This window comes from Suncus etruscus, chromosome 3 (assembly GCF_024139225.1).
Source record: "Suncus etruscus isolate mSunEtr1 chromosome 3, mSunEtr1.pri.cur, whole genome shotgun sequence".
NCBI classification, from domain to species: Eukaryota; Metazoa; Chordata; class Mammalia; order Eulipotyphla; family Soricidae; genus Suncus; species Suncus etruscus.
The window spans coordinates 8611734-8637888 of record NC_064850.1 but is presented as its reverse complement, the minus strand read 5'-3'; the positions used below and the strand labels follow the sequence as shown (position 1 = coordinate 8637888).

General features: G+C 39.6%; 1 protein-coding gene across 1 annotated transcript in view; it reads right to left on the bottom strand.

Moving 5' to 3' along the window:
• Positions 1-26155, bottom strand: part of SYNE2 (spectrin repeat containing nuclear envelope protein 2) — a 273877-nt gene that overhangs the window by 116054 nt on the left and 131668 nt on the right. The window contains exons 50-57 of the mRNA XM_049770287.1: positions 25844-25981; positions 18172-18357; positions 15347-15469; positions 12807-12989; positions 10415-10546; positions 6371-6568; positions 5721-5795; positions 2952-3053 (exon numbers count right to left, since the gene is read on the bottom strand). Coding sequence (XP_049626244.1) covers positions 2952-3053; positions 5721-5795; positions 6371-6568; positions 10415-10546; positions 12807-12989; positions 15347-15469; positions 18172-18357; positions 25844-25981 — 1137 coding nt within the window. The remainder of the gene's footprint in view (positions 1-2951; positions 3054-5720; positions 5796-6370; positions 6569-10414; positions 10547-12806; positions 12990-15346; positions 15470-18171; positions 18358-25843; positions 25982-26155) is intronic.

The window sequence follows — 26155 nt, the reverse complement described above, 5'->3', positions numbered from 1 at the left end:
GGGAAAGTGTAAACAGAGCTTCCTACTACCACAAATTATGTAGTAAATTCCCCACATTTTTGGCTTTGCTTGTTTGTTTGTTTGTTTTTGGTCACACCCAGTGGCATGTAACTCCTAGGTGTAACTCCTAGGGGTTACACACCTAGCTATGTGCTCAGAAATTGTTCCTGGCTTGGGGGACCATATGGGATACTGGGGGATCAAACCATCCCCTGTCCTAGGTTAGCACATGCAAGGCAAAAGACCTACAACTTGCACCACCACTCCAGCCCCTAGTTCCCCACATTTTTGGAAGTTGCAGAGCACATCCAGAGTGCAGAAGATAATAAACTTGTCTTGGGAAAATGCCTTAATGACCATATCTTTCTTACCAGATCAGTATACTAACTATTCTTTCAAAGCATGAAGAGGGTGGGGATGGGGCTCAGTGAGACAGTCTACATGTCTTGCATGCATGAGGCCTAGGCTCTATATCAACATTAAAAAATAAATATAAAAAGAAAAAAACAAACATTTGAGCAGGAGAGATAGTACAGGGGCTAAAGCATTTGTTTTGCAAGCAGTGACCCTGGTTTGATTTCCAGCACTGGCAAATGGGAGTAATCCCTGAGCATTCTATCCTAATCCCTTCGTTTCACAAAATCAATGAAGACATAAATGCCTGTGTAGAAAAACTAGTAACCAACTGGCATAAAAATGCAGTTTATAGGAGCCAGGGAGATAGCAAATGAGGTCCTTAGCAACCTGTGTTCATCCCCGGCATTTCTTTTTTTTTGGTTTTTGGGCCACACCTGGTGGTGCTCAGGAGTTACTCCTGGCTGTCTGCTCAGAAATAGCTCCTGGCAGGCACGGGGGACCCTATGGGACACTGGGATTTGAACCAACCACCTTTGGTCCTGGATCAGCTGCTTGCAAAGCAAACACCATTGTGCTATCTCTCTGGGCCCATTTCCAGCATTTCTTATGGTTCTCTCAGCACTGTCAAGAGTGATCCCTGAACAGAGCAGTAGTAAGGTTTGGCCTCCTTACCAAGGAGAGAGAAAGAGATAGAGAGAGAAATAGAAGACAGAAATTTACAGAGAGAGAAACACAGAGAGAGAACAACTTAAAAAAAATATAGAGCTAGAGCCAAGAGTAAATATAGGAGCCCTGGGTTTGATCCCTGGTACTACATTTCTCTCAAGCACGAGCCAGGAGTGATTATTTATGACCCATTTGTACAACCATCTGTGGCCCAAAACGTTAAAAAATAGGACAATATGAAAGCCAATCAACATCTAAGGAGATCTAATATTATTAGAAAACAAATGCAACTTAAGTCACTAGTCACATTTGGGTAAGGCATCTATTGGTGCCATCTTGGGATCAGGAAAGAGTACCTATGTACTCAGGTAGGAATAAAAAAGTACAGTCTTCCAGAATGGCAGTTTTATAATGCCTGGCCATCTTATATAGAAGCATACTTTCATCCAGCACTCCCAATTATGAGCTTAGCCAAGATTAAGTGTAAGAAAATGGCGCATAAACAAAAGTGTAGCAAGCGTGACAGGAAAACACGGCCTCTATAACCAGCCAATCTGGACTCAGGCTCCGTGATTTCATCTTTACAATGGGATGCAACCTATTTTATTCCTGCTTATGGTTATTAAATAAGATGACATTTATAAGGCATATAGCAGTTCCTAACAAAATGCCAGCTCCCTTTTCTGCTCATTTTACTGAAAACAATCATTACTATTTAAAGGTATGAACCAGGGGCTGGAGAAATAGTACGGGGTTCAAGTTTTGCCTGCAGCTCACCTTGGTTCATGGTTCCAGAACATGAGAGCCTTCCCTCCCCACAAAGGTAAAATTATAAAAAATAGTAATTTTTCTATGTAACATTAATAGTAAAATAGTAATAGTAATATTACTATAGTCTGGAATGCCAGTTTTAGTTTACATTTTAGTAAGAAGTCAGAATATACAAAAAACTAGACTTCATATCAACTAACCATGATTTTCTCTTTTGTTTGTTGGGGGGGAACACAGGGATTACTTTTGGTGGTGCTTCTGGTGGTGCTCAGGGGACCATATATGATGATCAGGATTGAATTTGGGTTAGCCACATTCAAGGCAAATTCCTTACCCACTGTGTTCTCTCTCCAGTCCCTTACATTGATTTTTATGAAATAAGAACACGTGAGAGACTGGAGATTTAGAAGGCCCACAGGAACCAAAAGACTGTGAATTTATCTTATATGTTACTTTGTTCAATAAAGGAAGCATGGGGAGAAGCTACCCTCACTACAAAGTGTTAAGGGCTTTGAAACACTATACTAAAGCTCCTTTAAGTTTTTTTGGGCTGGGCGGTGGCGCTAAAGGTAAGGTGCCTGCCTTGCCTGCGCTAACCTTGGAGGGACCGCGGTTCGATCCCCCGGTGTCCCATATGGTCCCCCAAGCCAGGAGCAACTTCTGAGCGCATAGCCAGGAGTAACCCCTGAGCGTTATCGGGTGTGGCCCAAAAACCAAAAAAAAAAAAAAGTTTTTTTGTTTTGATTTTTGGTTTTTCATGTATGGGGTTCCCTCAGAAAATCACTCACAATTATCACTAAGAAATAGAAATGCAAATAATTATTAGTCATCTTTGCATTCCAGCAGAGATAATGCTGTTTTGAGCTCAATAAAAGTTAAAAAATTAAAATAAAACAAAAAAAAGAAAAGAAAAATAATGTAGTGCATATATGTTCTTTCTCATAGCAATTGTTCAATTTTGCTTAGGGATCATACCTGGCATGCTCAGGGAATCAAGCAGTGTCAGAAATCAAAACCAGGGTCCCACACATGCAAATGTTCTATCACTGAGTCACATCCTTGGCCCCCCAAAACAATCTCCCAAACAAAAAATTAGTTTCTTTGGCATTGTTGCTTTACCATTCCTTCTCATAACCAATGCAATACACCAGAATTACCTGAATAATGGTTCCAGAGGATGATTCAGCTCCATCTTCCTCCATATCCATATCATGTTTCCAGGACAAAGACCAAGATGACTGTGTTCTCTGATCACCATTCTAAGAGCAAACCATAGATTAGCAACTAAAGTCAACCTACTGTCTAAACCAGCACCTGCCTTATTTTTATCCAAGTCTCTGCTCACCAAGCAGTAAAATCTGGATCTTTATCTTTATAATTTTTTAAAATGTAAATGCCATACCTAAAATAGTTCATACTAGTGTTTTTCACAGAGAAAGTGGTCCATGATTGAGTTACAGTCATATAATGAACAGCAACCTTCACCAATCTCTCACATCCTCCCCTGCCTGCCTCTGGGGTAGGTATTTTACTTCTCTCTGTCTCTCTCTGTCTCTGTCTCTCTCTCTTTCATATTGTGTTTTGCACTGCTGTTAATAAAGGGGTGCCATACATGTCCCTTTTATAGTAGACCCTTCTCTACTCTAATTGCATTCTTCAGTCTTAAAGAGCCTTTATTATTTTAGTTCATTTTAATTTATTTATATTTAATATCAATATTAATATATATTTAATATTAACATTAATTTAATAGTTATATTTAATTTATTTATTTATAACCTAGGGGTTATTCCTGACTCTGAGCTCAGAAATCATGTCTGGTGGTGCTTGGTGAAACCCTGGTTGACCTTGTACAAGGTAAACACCTTACCCATTGTACTATTGCTCTAACCTCCAGTTCTAGTCCTTTAATTCCATCTGTACCCATACTTTATTTTACCGTTTCTTTGGTTAACCACATGCAAGTCTCCCAATGTGGTCAAACTACCAACAAAATATTCTCAAGTTATAAGTTCTGGTACCAGAATGATAGTACAATGAATAGGACACTTGCCATGCATGTGCCAAACCTGGCATCCTTTATCTGTAGCCAGCCAGAAGAAATTCCTGAGCACAGAACCAGGAATAAATCCTGAGTACCACTGGATGTAGCCCCCTCCAAACAAAACAAAACAAAACAAAACGTTGTGAGTTCACTCAAGTCATACAAAAAATGCTCTTTTCAAACAGTGCTGTAGGAATTTGGGTAAATGCAACCCTATAAAGAAAGTCTCTTTATAATAACATAACAGATAAGAACATGTACTTTTGTCAAAGATAACAAAGATCCTATCAGCTGAGAGGCAAAATAAAGGTCTCCAATGAAACCCAACTAAAGTACATTCTTATTTTGGCCCCTGGTGGCTTCTCTATTTGCATCATTCCATGCATGTGAAAGGGAGATCATAAAGTTATCTGATGTTCAGAGCAGCGCAAACCTGTTCCCCTCCTTGTCCTCCCACTGAGTTCTACAGTATCCTATTGATACACTACAGGTCAACAGGTTGTTTCTTGTGATAATGAAGTGATTTAACAATCTCTATAAAAGGAGCAGAAAGCATCATTTGACAAGTACCAGTGGGATTCACCCGAGATATATAAACCATCAAGAGCTGTAATTTTCTTTGGCACAGGCCCCTGGTCACTTTAGTTGTACAAAATGGAAAATAATCCCAACAAAGAAAACTGTGTTTCATGCAATCAATTCTTTCTTTTTTTATATTAACTTTATTTATTGGTTTCTGGGCCACACCCAGCGGAACTCAGGGGTCACTCCTGGCTCTGCACTCAGAAATTGCCCATGGCAGGCTGGGGGACCATATGGGATGTCGGGGATCGAACCCAGGCTTCATACAAGGCAAATGCCCTAATCGATGTGCTCTGGCCCCTATATTTGAATTATTTAAATTCTATTTTATTCTTAAAAACTTCATTGATTGATTAGTTTCTGGGCCACACCCAGTGGAGCTCAGGGGTCCCTCTGGCTCTGCACTTAGATATTGTCCCTGGCAGGCTGAGGGACCATATGGGATGCCGGGAATCAAACCATGTCTCTCCCAAGTTGGCTGCATGCAAGGCCAATGCCCTACCCCTATGCAATCAACCCCTATGGCCCCATGCAATCAATTCTAATGAAGGACTATGGTTTTGTAATATCAGACTAACATCTGCTTTTATTAAAAAGCCAATTCAGTGATGGGGAAATAAAGTTCTAAAAAAGGCATATTACTAGTATTCACCAAACACCACACCCTCAAAACCTCCAAGAACAGATCTAGAATTCAGAAAATGAACACCACCACCTCCTCCATTCATCTATGAGTGTGTTCAACTGCACTTCCCCAGCTCCTTGGGTAGCTAGCTGGGTTAGGTGCACTTAAAAAACATGCATAGTGAGCTGGAGCAATAGCACAGTGGTAGGGCACTTGTCTTGCATATGGTCGACCTGGGACAGTCCTGGGTTCAATCTCCGGCATCCCATATGGTCTCCCAAGACTACCAGGAGCGATTTCTGAGCAAATGAGTCAAGAGTAACCCTGAGTGCCTCCTGGTGTGGCCCCAAAACTAAAATAAATGAACAAATGTTAAAAATAAATAGCCCACAATGTTATTGATGAAATCACTTTTCCAAGTCATTTTTGAAGAATATGAATGAATGCCTTTGCCTTGACTTTTGTATTAAATTTCTATTAAAAATTAAAAAATAAATAAATGTAATAAATAAATAAAAAACATGCAGAACCCTGGAAAAGAGCAACGCATCCCACTTGTAGGAATTGACATTCAAGTTCAAACCCCTAATATTTCCCCTCGCTTTATGACCTCATTGCCCTTCTGCCAGATATTTCAGTTCAAAGCAAATTTCACAACACATGCTTGCTCCTTACTTCACTCTTCAGGGAACCCTCTTCCAGTTCCTCTTGGACAGCAGGCAGGACAGACATGGACCCTTTCCTCTTCAGCTGAAAGGCAAAGCACAGGTAGGTGCTCAGACCACACACAGCCCACCATCTGTTGAATTGTCCACTCTTTCTCCAACTCCCGCCCACTGATGCAGTCTCCGGGTTGGGCACCTTTGAGCGAATGCAGCCAAGAATCTGGACAGGAAGAAACCTTAGCTCCCTTTCACCTGTATCACTCCCCAGGGCCCCTGGCCCAACAATTCCAGAATGACCTGCACTGATATGAAGACCTGGAATGGGCTCAGATCAGGGAGGTGTTGGCCCCATTTCTGAGTCTGCAGTGGGAGGCCTCTGCCCTAGGAAGACACTTCAAAGGGAGGTCCCCACCCACCTGCGGTGGAATTTCCTAAGCACCTCCTTAAGTAACTCGGGCATAAGCATTCTGGGCTGCGTCCAGACACACACCCTGGGGATTTGGATCATGAGTGAATAATCTTAGGTGGAATATTTCCACATTGAAAATGTTTCTTTCGAGGCCACTGAACAGATGCACACACTGCAGGTAAGAAGAAACATTCCCCTTTTCAAAGCTTGTGTGGATCACAGGGTTGCCACGAACCTAAATTCACACCCACCTGCCTCTCAGGAACTACCCTCTCGGTCATGCCAACCTCTTCTGAGGCACCTGCTGTCAGTATTTCTTTCTCTAGCTCTGGGTGTTCTTGTTGCAAGTGTTGATGAAGCTTCAGAAGGGCAGCTTTCAGATCTGACAAGAGGTCTTCTTTCTTCTGATTCAAACTCAAAATCTGCTTTTCCAGACCTTCGACTTCTCCCTGTGTGAAAAAGAGGATTTGTAAGGCTTGGGGGGCACTTGGAGGCATCTTTCTGCAGCAACCAATGCAATGGAGAAAGAGCAGCATATGCCATTGGCATTGCAGAGTCACAAGCTATAGAAGACAACCTTTCCACTGGGTCTGAGCATCCGGTTGAAAAAGATTGGGGAGTGCTTGTAAATAAGGAAACCCATGTCTACCTGAGACTTCTTTCATTGCTCAGTCTCCGGGTGGAACCGAAACGGCCCTGTAGGTGGTGATGGGGCACAGCCGGGCCAAGCGGCAACACATTACGACTGAGCAAAAGTGTGGGGTCAGAGCCCCAGAACCTGTTCTTTAACAAGCTCTCCAGGAGATTTATGAGCAGACTAACACTAGGGAGCCCCTGTGAAAAAACAAGATTGCCAGTCTCACCTCTTTATTATTGGCTCTAAAATTTTCTTTTATATGAGAGAATCCATCTCTTGCTCTCACAAGGCTTCCTACCATTTCCACAAATGAGAATAAATAATGGTACCATACAGTATGCCTTCCTTAGGGGGGTGATGGACAGATCGTCCAAAGCATTAGGATGCTGTAATAAAATTCAGTATAGGAATAAGATTTCCTGTACATTAAAGACAGGCAGATGTACCCTATCTGGGTAAAAGGACTGCAGAATCCTGGTTTTGGAAGAAAAACCCGAGGTCATCTTGCTAACACCTTCCTCTCCAGAGCTGTAAAAGGCTTCACTTAAAAGGCACAGCAGTGAGTGCTGCATCAGAAGATAACCTGTGTTTTTTTGGGAAGCTTTCATGGATTCCAATGTGTTCTGGTAAAGTCTGTAAACCCCTCTCCCTTCCTCGCTTCCACTTTATCTGACTTCCAGGCATCCTGCAGGAACTCAGACTATTTTGAAAAAGAGGCCACTGCCAGCACTGCTGGGGCAAGATGTGGGCATGCCCAGAGCCAGTCCCAATGATACGTCTGGACCATGTGTACCTGACAGGCCTGGTAGTGCTCAGGGGTTATCAGGGTTACAACTGTCAGTGTGTGGGAGACCAGACAACATCAAAGACTGAACTCAGGACCTTACATGTATCAGGTCTATGTTCTAACCTGTGAGTTAGTGCCTCGGCCCTGAATCATATACTTTTGTTTTGTTTTGTTTTGTTTTGTTTTGTTTTGGTTTTGGGGTCACACCCGGCAGCACTCAGGGGTTCCTCCTGGATCTAGGCTCAGAAACCATTCCTGGCAGGCTCAGGGGGACCATATGGGATGCTGGGATTCAAACTACTTTCCTTCTGCATGCAAGGTCCTACCTTCATGCTATCTCTCTGGCCCCATGAATCATAAACTTTTAAACATAAATTTAACGTGTCTCTACCTGAAAGTGATGGCTTACAAGCCCCAGAGAAGAAAGGTGATTTTCTAGGGTTGGCACTCGTTAATAACAAAGCACAGACCTACCCTTGATTTCCTACTCACATGGATCATCTCTTACACAAATTCTCATCCCCAGGCCCCTATTATACAGGATGCTAAACTTCTTTGAATGCTTTTGGGAAATGATAAGTGATTGAATCTGATTGGTCTGTGTTTATTTAATAGATATTTCAGAGTCCTAATGCTTCCCAGCAAAGGTAACACCACAGTCATCTCACAGAGAGGCACAATTGTCTACAGAACTGCCACCAAGAAGGCAGCACCCACAGCACAGCACAGAAAAGCCAATTTCCAAAGTACCATCCTCACCCCTGGTATCACACTGTTAGAGGTCAAGATCATTGTCATTCTAATGTTAAATATCATCTGTATTTTCACCGTGTGCTAACACAAAAGAGATAAGTAAAGAAGTCTACTGGTACCATACATGAATCAAAGCAGGACAGCAATTGTAGCAGCAGACACTATTGTGTGCTTACTACTAAAAAAACCTGTGGGGCTAGAGTGATAGTATAGCAGGTGGAGTGCTTGCCTTACAACGAAGCTGAGCTGGATTGGATTTCCAGCATTTTATATGGTCTTCCTGCCATCACTGACTATAACCCTGTAACCTAACTACACCCCCCAAATGGGGCTAGGGAGACAGAACAGGGTGAAGTTGCATGCTTTGCATATGGCAGACCTCAGATCCCTGACACAAATGGTCTCTAGCTAATCCCAGGAGCAATCCCCAGCACAGAGTCAGGAGTAACCCCCAAGCACTGTCAGATTGGTACAAAAACAAACAAAACAAAATATACACCAAAAACAAAAACAATGAATTTCACCTAAGAAAATTATTGATTCAAAGCATGTATTGTTAATATTCTGTGACAAAAATGGAAAGTATACTTAAAGTGTTTCTGATGTACACCAAAGTACAAGAAAGAGTGCTGAAAAGATAGCAGTGGGTAGGGTGCTTTCCTTGTATATGGCTGACTAAAGTTCATTCCTAGCATCCCATATGGTCCCCTGAGCACTGTCATAAGTAATTCCTGGGCAGTTACCCCTAAGCATTGTTGATTGTATCCCCCAAACTATAAGCCAGCAAGCAAACAGAAAAAAGTAAAAAGAGGAAGAAGCTTATACGATTATTTGAGATTTGAGCTATTCATTTCTTTCTAGGGGAAAAAAATCTCAGCTGTTAAACTATTTTCATATGCATAAATTACCAATGGATTTTCCTGGAGAGACAAATGTTAATTTAAATAAATGTGAATTTATCAACTCTGAATTGTGTCAATGTTGGAAGGCCTGTATAACTAATAAAAATATTGTTTTCCAAATGCTCAAATATGGTGCCATAACATTATATATAGTTTAAAGATTCATTCAAGATACATGGTAGAGCAGTGAAGCTGAATGTAATTGTCTATGAAGTTCTTTGAAAGCTTCAGATTCCATTCAGAAACAACCCTGAGTAATTTTCCCTTGTTGGAGTTCAAAGAATGCTCTCAAGTATTCAAAAGTGCCATTAAAATATTCCTCTCTTTCTCAAGAGAAATCAGACTGTCTTCACAGATTTTTTTTTGTTTGTTTGTTTTTGGGTCACACCCGGCGGTGCTCAAGGGTTACTCCTGGCTGTCTGCTCAGAAATAGCTCCTGGCAGGCACGGGGGACCATATGGGACACCGGGATTCGAACCAACCACCTTTGGTCCTGTATCGGCTGCTTGCAAGGCAAACGCCGCTGTGCTATCTCTTCGGGCCCCTGTCTTCACAGATTTTAACAAACCTGTAGAGACTGAAAAAAATCAAATGTAGAGATAGGTAAGCTCTTGCTGCCACTGAATAAGCCACATCAACTATGGTTCTGCAACATAGCGGGGTTCAGGGATTCTACTTCAAAAGCTCATCTTGTTCACACTGCTTGATCCCTATTCTCAGAAAGTGAGTCACAATGTCAGATTACCCAAATGCCTTGTGCATCTATGTGGTGAGAGGTCAAATATAAACAAAATGGTTCTAAACAGAAGTTTAGGATAATCGAAGGGTTGTTCCATGATGATAATTGTATAGGCAAGTACTTTATGGAATGGAAAATAAAAATCAAATGCAGTGATCAGAGCAATAGTAGAGTGGGAAGAGTGTTTGCTGACCTAGGCTCTATTTCCAGCATTATATATGATCCCCTGAGCCCATGAGGGCTGATCTCTAAGCACAGAATCACAAGTAGGCCTATAGGCCTTGATCACTGCCAGGTGTGACAAAAAAAAAAAAAAAAAAAAAAAAAGGAGGCAAATTCAGGGCCAGAGAGATAGTTCAAATAAAATAAAAGAACTTTCATTGAAGGAGTAGAAATACACTGTTCTATTATAAAGGCTTCTAGACACTGATGTTTAGTGATTATTGAATAAATTGATGAATGGGAAGAAATACTTACCTGTAGTTGAGGCAGGTTGACAATTTGGTCCGGCAACATATGTTCATGAGAAAACTGAGCTGAATAGTCATTTAAGATCTGGTTCAAATGTTCTATTTCTTCATCATATTCACTCATCTGTTTTATTAGTGTCTACAAAATAGCCCCCAAAAGAATTTTTGTTATAATTGAAGGACTATATTAACATCCTATTTCCAATGTCTACTCCATCCCAAATTCCAATTACAGCAAATTATTTCCAGTTATTAGTAACTATTAAAATAAAATAAATCAATAAAAAGAACTTAATCAATAAAATATTGTTTATTAATAACTTCATTATTTCCCACAAATTATTCTAAGTATTTTCAGTCTAATGGACTGATACTGAAGTGCATGTTATGAAATGCTAATAGAAAGTCATTAAATTTTTTATGAAAGAAATGGCATGTCACACACATTTTAATACATATTTGCTATAGGGTTTTTTCCACATAGAATGTGACATTTTTGATTTGCAATGTAAAAAACATGTAGTTTGGAAGAGGACAACGTTTCTTGTTCCAGCTGCATCCTCAACTGGTACCTATGGGACCAGTGAGAACTGAGTGATGGTTGGGAGTTCAAGAGCAACTTGAGTTTGCTTACTGAGGCAAAATAAGACAGAATCTATTTATTTTTGAACTCAACAATACAATCAGAGGATGTTGAAGGCCCACAGAGATGAACCTCAATAGAAAGTCTAGCAATTTTGCTGGCATGTGTCAAAGTAAAGCAAAGTGTTTTTAAAAATCAGCTAAGTTTTTGGCTATTACTGACTTTTTCCTTGTGCTTTCTTTAATATTTAACTATGCTTTTAGCTGAAGCTTAGTAATGAGTAACTATGTTTGCACACACCTGTTCCCTAGCCCTCAATAAAGAACTATGTACTCCCATTACTTCCCGCCTCCAAAGAAATTTGCTTTGTCCTTTTGAACAAGGACCTGTACAAAATCTAAAGTAGGAAATATAAGATATATACCATATTCTAATCATTTTCACCACCACTGGCTTGCCTAGTTCTAAAATATGAGATGTCAACTGATTTCTACTGACTTAAAAAAATAGAAAATTTTAACAGCACCATTTGATACCTAACTTGGTATAAAATATAATGTATTTTTCCTTTCATCTTGTGAAGAAAGCATAGCTAAGACAGTAACTTTCTTTTTACTGACCAGGAGACCAATAAAGCCCAAACAAATGAAAACTAAGAGATTAAATTTTATAGCTTTCTTTTTTCTTCTCTTTATATATATATATGTATATATATACATATATATGTATATATATATATATGTAAAGCACACTGAATGCCAGATCATTCAGGTCATTTTAGTCTGTAGGTGTTAGAAAAGGATGTCAGCTAATCCACAGCCAGACTGAGCTGAGCTGATTCTAAAACTAAAGACTACATGACCTTAAAATCTAAAGAAAAAAAAATAGTAGTTACTTAAGGTAAAGGAAATGCAAAAGGGAAAATGATGATTTCTTCCATTAACCAAAGTGTAATTGGGAAGGAGGGAAAATAAAGTTCTCTCATCCTGCCTTATCTAATCAGGGAAAACAGGCAGGTGGAGTGAAAAGTTTGTGGAGCATAAGTCTCTTTCAACCACTTTCTATCCTGGTGAGCTGGGTGATGGTTCTAGGAATACAAACAAACCATTGTAAAACACCATTTCTAGCAAACAATGATTCCTAACTAGAGACGAGTTGGGTAAAAACAAACAAAGCAAAAGGAGAAAACGCCCTCTGAGGATGGGTAGAAAGAGCTTCATTTGGAGGAAAGAAGCTCTATGTGGTGAGAAATACCAGAAACTCAGAACTCACATTTTGTCTTATTCATGTACAATTTTATCTTGACTTTTTAACCCTGTGATCTTTTAACAAAAGAACCAACCCTATGACCAAGTGTCTTGGCTGTGTCAATATTCAAAACTCCAGTGGGATGACTCATGGGAAGGTAATAAGATTATAAAGAGATTATTAATGTGATGACTGCTTTCTAGGTCTGCCAGGCTTGTGGGACAGCAAATGCTCTGCTGAGGTGTGAGACCCTTCCCACAGCTTTGAGCCCATCAATAATTGTAGAATAGAACGAAATAGACCCAAAGTATGTTTTCATGTCCTTATCTAGAGCCAAGCTAAGAAGCAAGACCAACTAACTACCTTCAAATCCTAAAGATCCTCTATCAAATGTCCCCTCCTACATCACCATGTCAGAAGACACTAAAATTTTTTTATTCTTTTTGGCCTTTCCCAGAATTATCTTGGCAGCATCTTATCATGGGAATTTAATTTCCCACTGACAACAAAATCAGACTCGGCTGAACATTTTTACTTAAGAAACTAAATGTGATCACGAATGGCTTGCCTTTAATAACTCGTTTTGTTCCTGAGTCACATTTTCCAACAGTTTTATATCTTGTAAAAGCTGATTTGTCCGCTGGAACACAGGAAGAGTTTTCATTCCCATTTGGGGTAACCTGAGTTCCACTTGGTAAGACACGATTTCAGCAATGGTTTTCTTCATAGGACGTAGATTGTTGAGGATGACCTTAATCAGATAAGATAAAATGGTTCATCAATTGGATTTTAAATGGCTAATGCGAAATTTCTTCAAAGTTAAATGCAACACATTTCATCTGCACGGGTTGGGTTTGTAAATCATTTTCTTAGCTTAAAATGAAAAAAAAAATCGTACTATTTATAATCTGGTAATTTAAGGTCACAGGAAAGAATGCCTGGGGTTGGAGTACCTGACCAGCATAATTTAAACATTTGAATATCTCACTTCTTGTCCACCCCGTCTCTCTGTTGTGTTGTGTAAGATTGTGTTGCCTCGTGCATCATGTAGATTGTGTTGCCTCGTGCAAGCATGTAGGGGCAGCTGCTGCTTCTGACTCACCCTTGTAGCACCTAATCTAGCAAAAAGCTTCTGAGACAAAAATGTTCTTGAATCAACAAGAACCTGGAGCACTGCCAGCAGTTATACCTGAGCACCAAGCATCAGTGAGAGTGGGTTCAAAACAAACATAAAATAAAACAAAAATGAGGGATCATGAAATCAATAATAATCTAAAAAACCATTTAAAATCATTTAAATTGTTACTTAACATAAATATATCTCTCTCTGTCTACATATATATATATATATTTAATACCCAAACTATACAGGAGGATAAAAGAAATAAGAAGACTTTAGTAATAGAAGAGAAAGGGCTAGAATTCGAATCTTAGTCTGCTTGATCCCAAAGCATATGCTCTTAACCATTAGGCTGAGGGAGAATCAGTAGTCAGTGACCTATTGGTACATCCTTGCCTCTGTGCTAGGTTAAATGTCCAACATAAGAACCATAATACCAATATGGACATATGAAATACAGGGTCAGAGAGATAATATACCTGGTAAGGTGATTGCCTTGTATGTAGTGAATCTGGATTCAATCCCCCAAAGGAGTGATCTCTGAGTGCAGAGGCAGTAATAAGCCCAGATCACCACTATGTATGGCCCCAAACAAACAAACAAAATGCAGTTTTTGAAAAGCAATCCAATGGGCAATAGAGTGACAGTACAGTGGGCCAGCCACCTGCTCTGCATGCAGCTGACTCTGCACCACTCAATTTCCTTGCATTCTGTTTGATCTCCCAAGCCCACCAGGAGTGATTCCTGAGTGTATATCAGGACTAAGCCCAGTGTATCACTGGATGTGGCAAGGAAAGAGAGAAATAAAGAAAAGAAAGAAGGAAGAAAATAAACAAAGAAAGAAGGAAAAAGGAAGGAGGAGGAAAGGAAGAAGAAAGAAAGAGAGAAGAAGAAAGAAGGAAGAGAGAAAAAAGAAAGAGAAAGAAAGAAAGGAAAGAAGAAAGAGAAAGAAAGAAAGAAGAAAGAAAGAAGAAAGAAGAAAGAAAGAAAGAAAGAAAGAAAAAGAGAAAGAAAAGAAAGAAAGAAAGAAGAAAAAAAAGAAAGAAAGAAAGAAGAAAGAAAGAAAGAAAAGAAAGAAAGAAAGAAAGAAAGAAAGAAAGAAAGAAAGAAAGAAAGAAAGAAAGAAAGAAAGAAAGAAAGAAAGAAAGACAACCTAAAAATGTCAATTAAGTATTTAAGGTCACAGTGTAGTGGCATAGCAGGACCTTGGTTTTCCTGACTCAGAAACTTTTCAACTTTGAAGTTTTTTTTTTTTTAGTTTTTGGGCCACACCCGGCGGTGTTCAGGGGTTACTCCTGGCGTCTGCTCAGAAATAGCTCCTGGCAGGCACAGGGGACCATATGGGACACCGGGATTCGAACCAACCATCTTAGGTCCTGGATCGGCTGCTTGCAAGGCAAACTCCGCTGTGCTATCTCTCAACTTTGAAGTTTTAGGAAGAAATACAATATAAAAGTAGCCTACAAAATTAATTTTATAAATATAGGACTTTAAAATTATTTGTAATATGATATTTATAATCACATAACATTTTCATTCATATTGGGGGATTGTTTGGGCAACACAGCAAAATATAGAGTCCACTCCTGGTTTTGTGCTTAAGAGTGACCCCTGGAGGTATCCAGTGGTAATTCTGGGGATTTGAAAAAGGGTCAATGAGATGCAAGGCCAGTGCCTTAACCTCTGTACTAACTCTCTGACTTCACTATCTTTTTTTTTTCTATCTTGGTTTTGGAGCCACCCTCACTGAAACTCAGGAGTTACTCCTAGATCTATACTTCTCAAGAATTAGCCTTTATGGGATTGAGGATGCTGAGGATCAGCTACCTGTATGACAAATACTGTATTAGCCTCACTATCTTTTTCTTAATTTAATCTTGATATTACTCCATCCTAAGTATATTTTATCATGTGACATCATTACATTATTTAAAATAAGTCTAGTAAATGTTATAAGAGAATATATTTTTTAAATGATGCATTCTTACCTCACCATGCTTAAGATGTTCTTCAGGTGGAAAATCAAATATTTCTTTTGATAACAGAATAGCTTTGATTTTTGAAACTCTTTTCTCCAATGATTTTACTTCAGTTTCAATAGCAACTACATCCTAGAGTTTAAGAAACAAGCAAGAAATTCTTTCATGCTCAATATAAATATATATGTAATAATCTATAAAACTGATCTCTCATTCATTCTTTTATGCAACCAAAATATTTGGCTCTGTATAAACCTTGAGCAAATGGATCCAATGATACATAGCTTCACTGTTTTCCATAAAAATGGTAAACTAGTAATAACATACCATACTGCAAGGTGTACTTAAAGTATAGTCTACTTAAACTATGGTATACTTTACTGGATTAAAGATTTTAAAGATCAAATTTTAATTATAAAAAATAGTATTTTTCCAAATCAATTTTTTTAATTTTTAAAGCAGTTTATTTATTTATTAATTGATTGGTTTTTGGGCCACACTGGTAATGTTCTCAAAATTGCTTCTGGCAAGGCTGGGGGAACATATGAGATGCCAAGAATTGAACTGGGTCCTTCCCAGGTCAGCTAATGCCTTAGCACTGTGCTATCTCTCCAGCCCCTTCCAAATCAATTTAATATTTTTAGGGGAGGGTTTTTGGGCCACACTTTAGGGCTATTCCTAGCTCTGTGTGCAGGAGTGAACCCTGGCAATGCTCAGGGGACCATAAGTGATACTGGGAATTCAAATCAGGTTCTTTCCATCCCACAAACTAATTATTTTTTTCTTTAGGGCTATATCCAGTGGTGCTCAGAGCTTACTCTTGAGTCTGTGGTCAGGTATTACTTCTGGTGGGATTCAGGAAACTATATGTAGTATATGACTATGTGTAGGTCAAGTGCCTTACCCATCATTCCTCTGGCCCCCAAGCCATTCTTAACTATAGAGATAGCTCAAAGGTCTAGTGCATGACTGAATACATAGGGCCAGGCTCAAATCCTGACATTACATGGTCACCTGAATACTGCTGTCAGAGAACCAGGAGTAGCCGCAGGAACACAAGCAAGTATGCCACAAATACCCTCTTACCCACCCTACACATAAGTTCTCAGTTCTATACAACTCCTTAGATTTATCTTTGGAATGTATTTAATCACTTGAAAATGAATAAGGCTAACATTCTCTGTCTGTACTTAAAAACAAAATGATAAAGTCACCCTGGTCAAATGAACACACAAGGAAGGAGAGTTGGAAAACTCTTATGATTTTCTTGCCAAGTTTTAATGAATGCTTGCCTTGCAGGAAGGCACTAAATTACTTTGTAACCCACTCAGGTTCATTTCATAGGAGATTGTTTGTCCAGTGTTTTATTCTCTCATCAACATCAACCTCTAGAAATGAGTTGAGAACCTTAAAACGAAAATGCTTCTAAAAGGTGCTATAGAACCTACACACTGAGAAATATGCTATAAAATCTCTAAGTAGGGGTCTATTCAGACCCTGAAAGCGCCTTCGGACTTCTACTTTAAAGGGCATTATGATCCATGATAGCAATAAAAATTTATAGTTTTTGAGTCAGGGATGTGACCTGTGGTAAAACATCTGGTTTACATATGTGAGTCCCTGGGTCCAAACCTCTGCACCACCAAAATAGTTAAAAAATAAAAATTGTATAACTTATAAAAAGGGGAAGGGAAAAATACGAAAAAGAAATGAATTACAGGGTCCAAATGATAGAAGTAAGGAACTAAGATAAACCTAAACCCAGAAGCCTGAAGCAAATGTAGTAGAGTGACTGTAGAGTATAGCAGTATCTCCAAATTATGAGGAAATGCTATATTACTTTATTTTTGCACTCCTACATTTTAAAAGAATATAGAAGTATATTATGTGTTTTAGAATAATTTACACCAAAAACTATAAAAGATTTAAACGCTGAAATAAGTTTCATGATGAATATCTATTAGTATTTCCTCTGGTTACACTATGTGTTGGCGTCAGGGATATAACTGATAAAATTAAAAATCAATGATTAATACTGTACATTCTTTGCTAGGTGGGGCTACCCTTAAAAGGATTCATTCATTTATTAGGAGTAGTTTAAAACAGCATAAAATAGTTTAAAAAATACAATGATTTAGGGCCAGAGAGATAGCACAGCGGTAGGGCATTTGCCTTGCAAGCTGCCAACCAAGGACCAACAGCGTTCAAATCCCAGCTATCCTTATGGTCTGCTGTGCCTGCCAGGAGCAATTTCTGAGCAGAGAGCCAGGAGTAACCCCTGAGCACCGCCAGGTGTGGCCGCAAAGAAATAGTGCATTGGCAGGGCATTTGCCTCGCATGTTGCAGAACTGAATTCAATCATTGATCACCAAAGTGATCCTCCCCAAACATAGAGTTAGGAGTCAAACTTGAATATCATCAGATGTACCCCCCACCAAGAGCCAATTTTTATGGGAGGTAAAGGGGCTCAGGCCACACCCAGTGGTACTCAGGGGCTACTCCTGACTATGCTCTGAAGTGACCCTTGTTGGGTGCTCCGAGGACCATGTATGGTGCTGGGAATCAAACTCATGCAAGGCCGACACCTTACTTCCACAAGAAATTATTCATCAAGATTCTTTGCTCTTAAAAAGGACAACTTCTGAACTGAGAATAGAGCTAACATATTTTTTGTTGTTGTAATTGCAAAGTAAAATATACTTCAAAAAAATAGAACATAATTGGAAGATTTACTGTGTCAGCGTGTCTTCATCTAATTAGGAGTTGACAAGTAGCATAACTCTGATTTACTAAATGAAGTCAAGAAATCCTATCTTTCTACTGTATAAACTTACATCTGCCATTCGCTGAACCTGTGGAAGGCTTTCCATTATTTTTTGTTGTAAAGTTGATACCTCATGACTTAACTTCTGTATGGAATGCGCTAAATCATTTGTTTCAAAAATGATGGACAAGTCTTCTAGGTCTGAGAAAACTGAATGTAAAAGATTGTGCTTCTGCTCCGAATCTTCAAAGGCCATCTAGATCAAGGAAAACAGAAAAATTAAGATGCTGAAAGAAGCTGAATCAAATCGAAAGCAAAGAAAAATTCAAATTCATTTCAGGCATTCCCAACTTCCATCCTTTCCAGTTTCATAAGGAAAACACTGAATATGCCCCATCTGCAGTGTAAATGGAGGACCTTAATGTCTAGCATACTTTGATGGATGTCAGAGGTTCTTTTTAGACTAGATAACCCTGCTCCTCCTGCCAGTATTAACACACGTGGGGTTGTATGACTTGTAGGTAGTTCATTGAATGCATTGTTTGGGGACCAAGTAAACTACAAAGTTTTCTTTGTTGACTGGATTTGAAGTTTAGAACTCTGGAGAGATAGCTAAAGAAGTTGTTAAGAAATGAAGGCCAAGCAGTCTCAGGAACATTGAGTGAAAATAAAAAAATGGTCAGACCTAAATAACCAAACCAAAGTCAACAACAGTAGAATCAAAAGACCCAAACTATAACAAGCTATCCACAAAAGGGACCTGTTACACTAGCAGTCCAGGGGGCTAAGAGTGGAAGGATGAGATTCATGCTGGGAACTATGGCAGAGGGAAGTCAACACTGGTGATGGGAATTGCCTTAATTCACTGTCACTATGCACCTTAAATATAACTGTGGAAGAGTTGTAATTCACATTTTTCCCAATAAAAATTATTAAAAAAAAAAAAAAAAGAGGATGGGACCCAGGGGCCAAGTGATCTCAGGAGCATTGATTTTTAAAAAAAAAAGACAGATCTAAATACCCAAGCCAAAGTCAATGACAATAGAATCAAGAGATCCAAACTATAACAAGCTATACACAAAAGGGACCTGTTACACTAGTAGTCCAGCAGATGAAGGGTAGAGGTATGGAATGCATGCTGGGAACTCTGGTGGAGGGAGGTCAACACTGGTGGTGGGAATGGCCCTAATTCACTGTCGCTATATGCCTCAAATCCAACTATGAAGAACTTGTAACTCACAATGGTCTCAATAAAAAAAATTAAAAAAGGAGGGAAGAGCAGTTATGAGTGTTATTTTTGGGGGTGATAAAAATGTTTTTATACTGACTGAGCAGTAGATATACAACTATTTATTTTTAAAAGCTAATTTAGCAGTATACTTAAAATAGGCATATAGGTTATACAACTCTGTCTTAATAAATACAATCCAGGTTGGTTAGAATATAATTGAATGGCTAAAGAAACTGTGGTACATATACACAATGGAATATTATGCAGCTGTCAGGAGAGATGAAGTCATGAAATTTTCCTATACATGAATGTACACGGAATCTATTATGCTGAGTGAAATAAGTCAGAGAGAGAGAAAAACGCAGAATGGTCTCACTCATCTATGGGTTTTAAGAAAAATGAAAGACATTCTTGCAATAATAAATTTCAGACACAAAAGAGAAAAGAACTGGAAGTTCCAGCTCACCTCAGGAAGCTCACCAAAAGAGTGATGAGTTTAGTTAGAGAAATAACTACATTTTGAACTGTCCTAATAATGAGAATGTATGAGGGAAATGGAGAGCCTGTTTAGAGTACAGGCAGGGGTCGGGTGGGGAGGAGGGAGATTTGGGACATTGGTGATGGGAATGGTGCACTGGTGATGGGTGGTGTTCTTTACATGACTGAAACCCAAACACAATCATGTATGTAATCAAGGTGTTTAAATAAATAAAAATAAATAAAATGTGAAAAAAAGAACATAATTGAAATATTTTTGAAACTTAATTGAGAGGTTTTGTTACTTTTTAAATTTTTTTTGTAGTTTTGGGAATCAACACAAGTAAGGCAAGTGCCCTACTGCTGAAACACACACATCTCTGGCCCAAAAAGTTGTCACTTCCTCAACAAGAGTTATTTTAAGGATTATAGAATCAAATCTGAATAAATGGGACTATATCAAACTAAAAAGTGTCTGTATGGCAAAAGAAAAATGGTTAAAATAAAAAAAAAACAGCTAAGTGGGAGAAAAATTTTGCACTCAACACATCAGATAAAGGTTTGATATCTAGGATATCCAAAATACTCACAAAGGTTAACTCCACAAAAGCTAAAAACCCCATCAAAAAATGGGGAGAGGAAATGAACAGACACTTCTCTGAGGAAGACCAATAGATGGCCAACAGACACATGAAAAAATGCTCATCATCACTGATCATTAGACAAATCAATGACAATGAGATGTCATCTTACACCAGGGAGAATGGCACATATCAAAACTACTGGGAATAATTTTTGTTGGGGATATGGGTGAGAAATGAACTGTCTGTCATCCACTGCTGGTGGGAATGCTGCCTAGTCCAACCCCTACGGAAAACAGTATGGAGGATTCCCAGTAAATCAAAATTGAGCTGCCATATTAACCAACAATTCCTCTTTTGGGTATCTATCTCTAGGACAGAAAACCATGAATCCAAAAGAATATTTACAGGATATATGCACACTGCTATTCATGGCAGAACTCAATAAAATAGCCAAGACTTGGAATCAAACTACATGTCCAACAACAGATAAATAGGTCATGAAAATATGGCACACATTTGCAATGGAATACTGCATAGCTGTAAGGAATGATGCAGTCATGTAATTTACAGCTACATTGATGAAACTGGAAGATATTAAGTCAAATGAAGTAAGCCAGAATATGGATAAATACAGAATGATATCACTTATATGTGGTATTTAGAATAACTGCATGAAGAAATGCAGTAGTCAAATGGGACTTGTCTCAAAGCCCCTAGGCCCTAGGAGGAGAAGGAAAGAAACTGATTGGAGGAGAAACACAAATATAAAAGGATGGGGACCAGGGGCCAAACGGTCTTAGGTGCATTAATAGTATTTAAAAAGGACAGAACTAGATATCAAAATGTAAGGCAACAACAATGGAATCAAGAGACCCAAAATTTATAATCCAAATTTAAAATGGGCCTGTTATTCTGGCAGGCTGTGGGACTGGGGATTGTGGATTATGGGATGCTCTCTGGAACATCGGTGGAGGGAGGTGGGCACTAGTGGTAGGATTAGCCCTGATACATTATATGTCTGAAACCCAACTATGAAGAATTTTGTAAATCACAAAGGTTTCAATATATATATATATATATATTTGGTGGGTTTTGGGCCACACTCTGTGATGCTCAGGGGTTACTCCTGGCTATGTGCTCAGAAATCGCTCCTGGCTTGGGAGACCATATGAGACACTGGGGGATCGAACCATGGTCTGTCCTAGGCTAGCACGGGCAAGGCAGATGCCTTACCGCTTGCACCATTGCTCCAGCCCCAGTAAAGTATTTTTTAATAAAAAAAGAAGATTAAAAAAAACAGAGTCATAGAAGTATAGTATAGTAGTATAGTACAGTGGGTAGGGTGATTGCCTTGCAGAAGGCCAACCAGGGTTTGATTTCTGGCATTCTATATAGTCTCTGGAACTCTGCCAGAGGGATCCCTGAACACAGAGCCAGGAAAAAGTGCTGAGCACTACTGGATGTGGCCCCCAAACAAACCAACACCTCACACCCCAAACAAACAAAAACACCAAAGTGCTTGACAATGCTAGGAAAATGAATGGAAAAGGTATCCTAACAGTAGGAACAAACTCTCCAATAAAGGAGCCAATTGAAGTTCTCAAATATGACTGCTCTGTCACTGAGAGATTTCTCAGAAGCTATTTGGGGAGGGGGGGTTGGGCCACACCCGATGGTGCTCAGGGTTACTCCTGGTTATCTGCTCAGAAATAGCTCCTGGCAAGCACGGGGGACCATATGGGACAACAGGATTCGAACCAACCACCTTAGGTCCTGGGTCAGCTGCTTGCAAGGCAAACACCACTGTGCTATCTCTCCGGCCCCTCAAAGCTATTATTAATGTGGAAAATCACCTTGCATCTCTCAGTCCCTCCTTCTTCTTCTATTCAACTCTATTCATCAACTAAGTTCAGCAGCTGAGATATACTGACGGGTCTTAGAAATACATTGAAAGCTCACATTTGGGGCTGGAGAGATAGCATGGATGTAAGGCATTTGCCTTGCATGCAGAAGGTTGGTGGTTCAAATCCCAGCATCCCATATGATCCCCCTAACCTGCCAGGAGCAATTTCTGAGCATAGAACCAGGAGTAACCCCTGAGCACTGCTGGATGTGACCCAAAAACCAAAAACAAACAAACAAAAAAGAAACCTCACATTTGTTTCAGTAGCAGGTAGCAAAGGTCCAGCTGCTTTTTTTTTTTTTTAGTTTTTAAACTTCTAAGTTGTTTTTTTTTTTGCCTTTTTTTGGGTCACACCCTGAAGTGCTTAGGGGTTCCTCCTGGCTCTACACTTAGAAATCGCTCTTGGCAGGCTCAGGGGACCATATGGGATGCCGGGATTCAAATCACCGTCCTTCTGCATACAAGGCAAATGCCCTAGCTCCATGCTATCTCTCCGGCCCCTAAACTTCTAAGTATTTTTAAAAAATCATGAGGGCTAAAGAGATAGAAAATAGGGGGGCCGGCGAGGTGGCGCTAGAGGTAAGGTCTTGGCCTTTTAAGCGCTAGCCAAGGAAGGACCACTGTTCGATCCCCCAGCATCCCATATGGTCCCCCCAAGCCAGGGGCAATTTCTGAGTGCTTGGCCAGGAGTAACCCCTGAGCATCAAACGGGTGTGGCCCAAAAAAAAACAAAACAAAAAAAAGAAAATAGGGCTAAGTGCTTGTCTTGCATATGACCAACCCCAGTTCAATCTCTGGCACTGCATTAAGAGCATTGCCACGAATAACTCTTGGGCAGAGTCAGAAGTAAACTTTGGTGCCTCTAGGTATGGGGGGGGAGGGAAGAAAGGAAGGAAAGGAGGGAGGAAGAAAGGAAGGATGGAAAAAGAGAGAGAGGAGGGAGGGAGGGAGGAAGAAAGAAGAGAAAGGAAGGAGAAAGGAAGGAAGAAGAATGAAAGAAGGAAGGAAAGAAGTAAGAAGTAAGGAGAAAGGATGTAAGAAGAAAAAAGAAAGGAGGAAGGAAGGAAAGAAGGAAGAAAGAAAAAAGGAAGGAAGAAGGAAGGGAGGAAAGAAGGAAGAAGGAAGGAAAAGGAGAAAGGAAGGAGGAAGGAAGAAGAAAGGAAAGAAGGAAGGAAGAAGAAAGGAAGGAGAAAGGAAGGAAGGAAGAAGAAAAGAAGGAAAGATGAAGGAAGAAAAGAAAAAATGAGGAAGGAAGGTGGGAGGAAGGAAGGAAGAAGAAAAGGAGGAAAGAAAGAAGGAAGAAGGAAGAAAAGGAGGAAAAAAGGAGAAAGGAAGAGGAAAGAAGAAAGGAAAGGAGGAAGCAAGGAAGAAAGGAGGAAGGAATAAGGGAAGGAAGAAAAGAAGGAAGGAAGGAGGAAAGAAGGAAGAAAGAAGGAAGGAGGAAAGAAGGAAGAAGGAAGAAGGAAGGAGGAAGGAGGGAAGAAGAAAGATTTCTTTTGATTTTTCAAATTTCTTGAAAATGGTTTTCAAAAAACTGGCAATAAAAATACAAAGATACTATGCTTTGAGGATCTGAAAAGTCAGTCCAAAGAGGAAAGGAGGAAGCATGGGAAAGGTGAATAAAAGACAGTGAAAAGCAATAGTTTTGCCTTCCTAAAAATCAACACAACAAATATCAAACATCTGAGAAGTACAAGGACACCAATCCACTCAGGAACACATGGTGCTATTCTAGAGTTATGAAAAGGTCATTTCAACTTTTGGATGTGATTATATGAAAAACGGTTATATAATAAAGCCTCCCAATGCAATTTTTTTTATGGCTGGATCACTTGAAAAGAAAGATAGAGTCTCCCAATACAACTGAAGGGACATGGCATCTCAGCCATGGAGCCTCAATAAGAAAATACTTCTATTTATTTTGTGTTTGGAATACTATTTATATCTATTTATGTCTATTTGTTTTGTGTGTGGAATACTGGAGAGAATCATATTATGCTAGAACTGGAAGAACCCTAGATTAATTTTCCAGTACTGCGACTAACTTCCACAAAATTAGTTACTTAAAATGAATCAATTGGATTATTCTATAGTTTTCAAGGATCAGGATTTCAGGCAGAGTCTAACATGTCTTCCAGAAGATCACAAGACTGCTATCTTGGCCTTAAAATGCTCTTCCAAGTTCATTAATAAAATTCAGTTGTAGAACTGAGATCCCAGCTCTCTTGCTGCCTACTGGGTGTCGCTCTCAATTTCTAAAGGACACTCTGGGGTCCCGGTCCCGTGGCCTCTCATGCTATGAGAACTTACTTGTTAAATTCTAAGAGACACTCTCCAGACTGCCACCAGGGAGTCTTATAATTATGTAATCATGATTAATGGATGCTTTCAGGGGACTGATTATCTCATTACCTGAATCATATAACACAACCTAATCAATGGAATGGCCCTCTCATCACATTTATATTCCCTCCCACACTCAGGGAAAAAGATTATGTTGGTTTGTGTACATCAGGAGACAGAAATATTAGGAGTCATCTGAGGATTCTGTCAATCAAAATTGTTAAGTGAGCAGACATTGGAGAAACCATATCTTTGGCTCTCCACAATGATACATCGAACCTCTCATTCCCCTTGGCTTTTATCTTACCTGTTTCTTAATGCAAAGGAGTATTTTCATATATTGTATTTATAAGCCAAGGGTCAGTTATGGATGCATGGGAGAGGTGTAGGTCCACTGGAGATTTTCAGAATCAGAGATTGTGATTTCAAAGCTCTTACCAGAAGCAAATCACCATCATCATGCCACTAATGCCTCCTGGATAGTCACATGACTATCCTCAGATCCCTCCTCTCTACCCACTGCCTTCTTTCTCCTCCTCACCCACACCAAGCCCCTATCTGAAATAAGATGGCTTTTAGGATATAAATCTACCTTCTCTTAGGCTGCTGATACTGAAAAGACCTATTTTTCCTCACATTAGCTCTAATTTCTTGAGCATTGGCCTTTAAGGGGTGAGAAACCAGATTCTGAATTCTATAACAAAAACATCAACATAGGGGCCGGAGTGATGGCATGGAGACAAGGTGTTTGCCTTGCATGAAGAAGAACAACGATTTGAATCCCGGCATCCCATATGGTCGCCCCAAGCTTGCCAGGAGTGATTTCTGAGCGTAGAGCCAGGAGTGATCCCTGAGCGCTGTCGGGTGTGACCCAAAAACCAGAAACAACAACAAACAAACCCAAAAACATCAACACAGGTCAGTGAAAAATTCTTCCTTCATAACTGGGAACATTATGGTCTCTGAAGACCATGCTACATTATACAAAAAGTCGTGAAGAAGTTTATCAGGATAGAAAGCACTAGATCTTGGTCTCTTAAATGCCTTTTGAAAATCTGCCACTTCCCCTAATTTCCCCTGATCTCTTGCCCTGGTTGAAGATCAGTTTGCTTGCTTTTTCGTAAAGGAGGGGGAAATAGCAGCCCTGTGATCACTTAAATATTCTTCACTGAAAAGTCCCAGGAAGCCCTGAATCCTCACTCACCTGTAGGTTGTCAGCATGCTGACTCAGCATCTTTGAAGAGTCATAGTCAAAGGGATTGGTCAGCAGATGACTGGTCTTTTCTATCCAAGCCTCAGTGCTCTTCAAGAGATCATGGTACTCCTCCATCTTAATTGTGGCCTGTGAAGAGTGAGGTTACCAAAATTCAGGTTGTTGTCAGCTACTGAGATGAATTACTTTATTTTTAAATATTTTTTAATATCTTTAAACACCTTGATTAAAAACATGATTGTGGTTGGGTTTCAGTCATGTATAAACACCCCCCATCACCAGTGCAGCATTCCTATCACCAAT